The sequence below is a fragment of the Geotrypetes seraphini genome, chromosome 1, assembly GCF_902459505.1.
Source record: "Geotrypetes seraphini chromosome 1, aGeoSer1.1, whole genome shotgun sequence".
NCBI classification, from domain to species: domain Eukaryota; kingdom Metazoa; phylum Chordata; class Amphibia; order Gymnophiona; family Dermophiidae; genus Geotrypetes; species Geotrypetes seraphini.
The window spans coordinates 198,543,007-198,549,006 of NC_047084.1; the positions used below are offsets into that span (position 1 = coordinate 198,543,007).

At 39.3% G+C, this 6,000-nt stretch overlaps 1 protein-coding gene across 1 annotated transcript in view; it reads left to right on the forward strand.

Moving 5' to 3' along the window:
• LOC117366873 (plasma kallikrein-like) overlaps positions 1–5,762 on the forward strand; it is a 96,370-nt gene extending 90,608 nt beyond the window's left edge. The window contains exons 14-15 of the mRNA XM_033958846.1: positions 2,266–2,422; positions 5,630–5,762. Of these exons, the coding sequence (XP_033814737.1) occupies positions 2,266–2,422; positions 5,630–5,631 (159 nt within the window). The 3' untranslated portion in view covers positions 5,632–5,762. The remainder of the gene's footprint in view (positions 1–2,265; positions 2,423–5,629) is intronic.
• The last annotated feature ends 238 nt before the right edge of the window (positions 5,763–6,000 follow it).

Genomic DNA, 6,000 nt, shown 5'->3' on the forward strand with positions numbered 1-6,000 from the left:
GAACCTCCACTGCCCCGACGAAGCTTCAACGCCAAATGCATTCAGTTTAAGTTGCACTAAAGCATGATCCGACACGCTGATTTCTTTGACGTCTGAAGAATGAATGAATCGTACCATAGAGGGGCTCACCAGGAAGTAGTCCAGTCTTGAGTAGTGTGATTCTCCACGGATCAAGCAGTTTGAACTGTGAAATAAGATCTTGTAGATAGAACCAGTTTTGGGATTTTCTGTACTGGAATGAAGATTTTCTGTCTTTCCTGGGATCCTGTATTACATTGAAATCACCCCCAAGTATGCAATGATGATCCCTAAAAGAATTCAATAAATCAGCTATTTCATCATAAAATGATACATCATCCATATTAGAACCGTATAGATTCAGAAACATTAATTTAATGCCATCAATTTCAAGAACTATTTGAATCCATCTGCCATTAGAGTCAGAACGATGAGACAGTATGGAGATGTCATTTCTCTTCCTAATAAATAACACTCCATTTTTTTTTCCCAGTGCAGGAGAATACAGGACAGGATACGCCCAAGGAAATGAACATTTCTTAGCTTCACATTCAGAGAGATGTGTCTCCTGCAAACAAAGAATGTCAGCCTGAAATTTAGACAAATAGTTAAATATTTTCTTCTTCTTAATAGGATTATTCAATCCTTTAACATTAAGTGTCAAGCAATGTATCAGCATGTATTTTACCACAGTGAGACAGTAAAATGATGTACATCATGGTGTAGTACATAGGAAAGTAGAAACAGTTCTGCATCGTGCTAAAGACTGTCAGAGAAATGAGAACAAGAAAATAAGAGAAAGCCATCCTGTTATCCTATATAAGGAAGTTAACATAGGGATAATGAGAACAGGGAAGAGGGGAGAACAAGGTCAACCCGCACAGGGAAATAGCTCAAACAGCAGTATATAATATAAAACATGTGTTCAGCATTACAACAGTACAAAATGACATATGTATGTCCTGGAAAGCCAGCCAGACTGCATAGAAATAATCATCTAAGGAGAAAGCAATAGATGATAATGCATAACATTATATTAAGAGAAGGGCAAAAACTCAGGTAGCGTCAATATGACTGGGAGCCAAATTCTCCAGATAGTCAGCCAGTTCTCCAGGCTGGGTAAAGTCTTTAGTAAAGTTGTTATACGTCACCCGAAGTTTAGCTGGGTATAGCATCCCGAACTTGGCACCAAGTTGTTTCAGCCGAGGTCTGTATTCCAAAAGCTGTTTTCGTGCTTTAGCCGTTTGCTTACAAAGATCCGGTACAAATAGAAGAGAGTGGCTTTCATATTTGATGGGAGCTTGAAGACGAGCCTGCTGCATAATATCAATTACTTGAGTGTAGCGGAGTAGTCGTACAACCACCGGCCTCAGGTACTTGCCAGGGATCTTAGGCTGCTGAAATGGAACGCGATGCGCCCGTTCTATTTCAAATGGGTGTTTAAAATCCAGGTTGAGAATTTTAGGCAGATTATCCTCCAGAAACTTGACCATGTCTCGCCCTTCCCGAGCCTCAGGTAGACCTAAGATCCTGAAGTTGCTCCTAAGGGATCGATTACTCTGGTCTGCTAGTTCATTTTCAAGGAGAGAGATTTTGTTAGCCTGTCGTTGGAGTGTTTTAATATTTTCAGCATTGACCCCCACCTTTATTTCCACATTATCCATTCTGGTGTTTAAATCAGCGATTTCAGCCTTAAAGGTAGATATTTTCAACAGAATCTCTTCTGTGACCGTTTTGTTTTCGGCCATGAGGGAGTGGAGAGCGCAAATTTCCTCTAGCAGGGAGGCAGCAGTGACATCATCAATTTTTATCGGCGGTTTAGATGGCGAAACTGGCTCGAGACTGCGGCGCTTACCCGTTTTGCCAGAAGCCATGATATTTAAGATTGCTCGGGAGCTACAGCCAGCTCAAAATCGCCGCGTATATAATGCTGAAATCGGGGCTATCAAGTTCCTCGTGCGGAAGACACTCGTTCAAGCAGCCATCTTCCTTGACGCTCACTAGCGCCCCCCCCCAATTGTCTGCTGTCTAATGTCGGCACGGCTTTGTTCCGCGTGCTTATGACTGTGAACCTATACAGTGCCAACGAATATCTGGGTTTTAACTTTTTACAGTTTTATTGCTGAACATTTAATTGATAAGATGACTGTCCATTGTTTGTTCATATCCATGTGACTAAAGGGCGATTAGTATATTATGTGTGTAACCAATATGTTAACCAAATAAATTTCTATGTGTGTTTCATAGGGGGACTCAGGTGGCCCATTAGTCTGCAAGCAGAATCAGATCTGGTATCTGGTAGGCATCACCAGCTGGGGTGAAGGATGTGGTCGTCCAGGACAGCCAGGTGTTTACACTAAAGTCTCCAAATTTAGAGACTGGATTTTGGAAACAACAAAACAATGTAAGACATTGTTTAATTTACTCTCTTTAGGAGGGAAGTTGTCAACATGGGCTATTGTTAAGAGGGGTCATTTTTACCACAAGTTGTGCTAGTTTAGCCCTCGGTCCTATTTTATGCAAGTCATATAAAAAGTGTTCACATTTTTACAAAACCTTAAGTAATTGATATCAGTCCTAAGATATCTGTCCTAATGTAAACAGGTAGGTTATTCCAAATTATAATGGTAGCATAAGCAAAAGAGGAGTTGAGCCATCATCTATACCGTACTCCTCATTTCTGTGCCAAAAGCTGGGCGCCAGTATTTTTGCCAGCTGAGACCTTGGTGTAAATGCTGGCACCCAATTGTGGGCATATTGGTGCAAACATAGGGCTATTCTAGAACTCAAAACAAGTGAGGGAATCAACAGAATCAATTCAAAGCACAATAATACTGTGGATGAGAATAACCCGCCAAGGCCAAGAAGCCAATCAACACTACAGCAAAAAATAAAAGGTGGAGAAGAAAGCCTCAGACTTACACTTTCCCCTCCCGATTTGCAGTTTTAGGACTCGCGATTTTGATTATTCACAATTTCCTAAAACCGGAATCACCCCCACCTCCCTCCTGCCTCCCGGTCCTCCCCGGACCTTACCTGGTGATCTAGCGGTCTTTCAGGGCAGGAACGATCTTCCTACGCTCCTGCCCAATGCAGATCACTCATCCAAGACAACTGCCAAGAGTTCCCGTCATAGTCTCGAGAGACTATGGGAACTCACGGCAGCCATTTTGGATGAGTGATCTGCACGGGGCAAGAACGTAGGAAGATCACTCCTGCTCCAAAAGACAGCTAGACCACCAGGTAAGGTCTGAGATGCTGGGAGGGAGGCGAGGGTGGGTCAGAGTTGGCCCAAAAGTTATTCGCAAATTTTCAATATTCATGTGCCGGCTCTGCCCCTAACCCCTGCCAAAATTGAGGGAGGAGTGTACATGACAGTGATAACAAGAAACTACAGTCCATACACTGTCATAAGCACAATCGTAGGCATAAAAAACTCCAACCTTTGTACTAATAATAGTTGCAGTGTGGGCATAGCCACACTGTAAATGCACTAATACAGTTGAAAAATCACTTATCTAGAACGATTCAGCATGCTGCTTTCTTCAGACACCAGATCTCCAAGCAATCCTCAACTATTCCAGAAATCATCATATACCAGATCACCGAGTTGTCCAACAAAACCCTATGTGTAACTTTTAGGAATGCACACCCCCTTTGAATTGCACCTTAGAAGATATAGGGGTGCAGGGTTATAGAATATGTTGTGTGGAGATGTGCACACAAATTTCCAAATATTGCTACTTAACTGCAATAATTGATTGCTGACCTCGATTAATTGCAATTAATTGGCTCATAAGCTAATTTTGGCACCAAAATTCCAGTGTCATATATACTGTAGAATTTGGGAGTTTGTGCTTAATTGTAGAACAGCAGTTGTCCTATGTAAATTTATGCTCATATATTAGCATTCTATAAATTTAAGAGTACAACAGGCACTTAAATTTAGGTGACCAATCATAGAACGAGGAGGTACGCGTATATCGCAAAGTGGTGTGGTTTGGGTGGGACTAGAGCAGAACCAAGAGCTGCAGATGTATTCCCCATTACAGAAGAGGAATGAATATCTGTATTCAAAGACCAATACTGGGATTTACAGCTGCCCCCGGGTATGTATAGGTTTGTTTTATTTTAAGTGTTCATTGTGGGTATCCCTTTACTGGAAAGATTAAGAAGATCTTACAATTAATCCTTCAGTGTTTTTTTTCATCCTCAAAACTAACAGTGCAGTAAAATTATGGCCTCTGTATCTAATTATGTGTTTAGATGTGTAGGTGGCCAAAATGGCTTTCATGCATGTTGGCATGTAAACAACTATGTTCTAAAATACTCTTTTACATGTGTTAGTGCTGATACTGAAGTTTTTGCAATGACAATCTGGTGGGGTAAGGTTCTTATCATAGGTCAATACCTCGTTGCTTTACCAGAATGTGAGAAAATACTTTAAAAAAAAAATTATAATGCAAACATCCTGTTTCCCATGTTTATGTGGGGTTTTTTTCCAAAATATTTAATGAAAAAAATCAATCTAAATCACAATGACCTTTCTGTCTGAAATGACTCTTATATAGCAAAAATTTGCTGATTATCAAATAAAACACAGAGGCAGTAATGAAATACAGCAAACTGCTCCAAAAAGGTAGAACACTTATCTCTAGTGGCCCTTCTACCTTTTTGGGGCAGTTTGTTGTATTTCATTACTGTCTCTGTGTTTTATTTGATTATCAGCAAATTTTTGCTATATAAGAGAGTCATTTCAAACAGAAAGGTCATTGTGATTTAGATTGATTTTATTTTCCATTAAGTATTTTGAAAAAAAACACATAAACATGGGAAAAAGGATGTTTGCATTATAAAAAATATTTTCTCACATTCTGGTGCTACAACGAGATTTTGACCTATGATAAGAACCTTACCTCAAGCAAAAAGACAACAGTGGAGGTTCAAGAACAAAGGTGTGCAATTTTATTCAACCTCCACTGTTCACACCTTTGTTCTTGAACCTCCACTGTTGTCTGTTGGCTTGGATTGTCTGTGTGGAGGTTTCTCTCCTGGTTTCTTCTTTGACAAGAACCTTACCCCACCAGATTGTCATTGCAAAAACTCCAATTTTTGACAAAGGGGAATTTGAGGCCTTTTCCCTCGTTGTGTCCATTAGTATCATTTCCACTGTGTTTAATTTTGGTTATTTGCCAGTAAGTGATTACACAGTAGTCCTCTATTTTCTTGTGAGTGCTGATACTGAGCCAAGTAAGCTGTCAAGTTGCTTCAGTTGACATTTTAGCGGTTGACAAATACAAAATGGTCGCTCTTTCCAAACATAGCCAGTACATACACATGCATTCCTGCATGTGTTTGGCAGATCCTTTTCTAAAATGCTACTTTAATTGGACACATTCTGACCTGGATGTCTCAATTCTGATTTCTATGCTCTGACTAAAAGGGGGCTGCCCATGCCCTGTTCTAGATAATTATGACCAGGGCAACTTTCTCACACAGAGAGATTTATTTCAAACTGCTGTTGTTTGAATCAGGTTCAAAATGAAACATATGAACATTTTTAAATATTGTACCATCAATTAAATGCATCTTTTAAAATTTTTTTCCCTAGAATTTGACAACAGATCTGCAAGACCAGAAGTCCACAAAAATGAATCCACTTCTGATGTACAAATAAATGCAATAATTGTTTTGACTACGGTACATACCCTCAGTATTGAATTAATAAATATTGTGAATCACTGTATGATTTAATTTTTTTTTCTGTTCATACATATTAATTATCACAAATTAGGGGTGATCAGGTTCATATTAAAAATTCCAGTCTAGGGAAATTTAAGGTTAGATCTATTATTGTTAAAGTGAAAGGGGTTTGTTTTATTCACTTTTGATGTACAATTTTAAGCATATCTAATGTATTTTTATTTTTTTTTTTACATTGGGGAAGATATTCAAAGCAATTTAACCAGGCAGGGGAGGCTT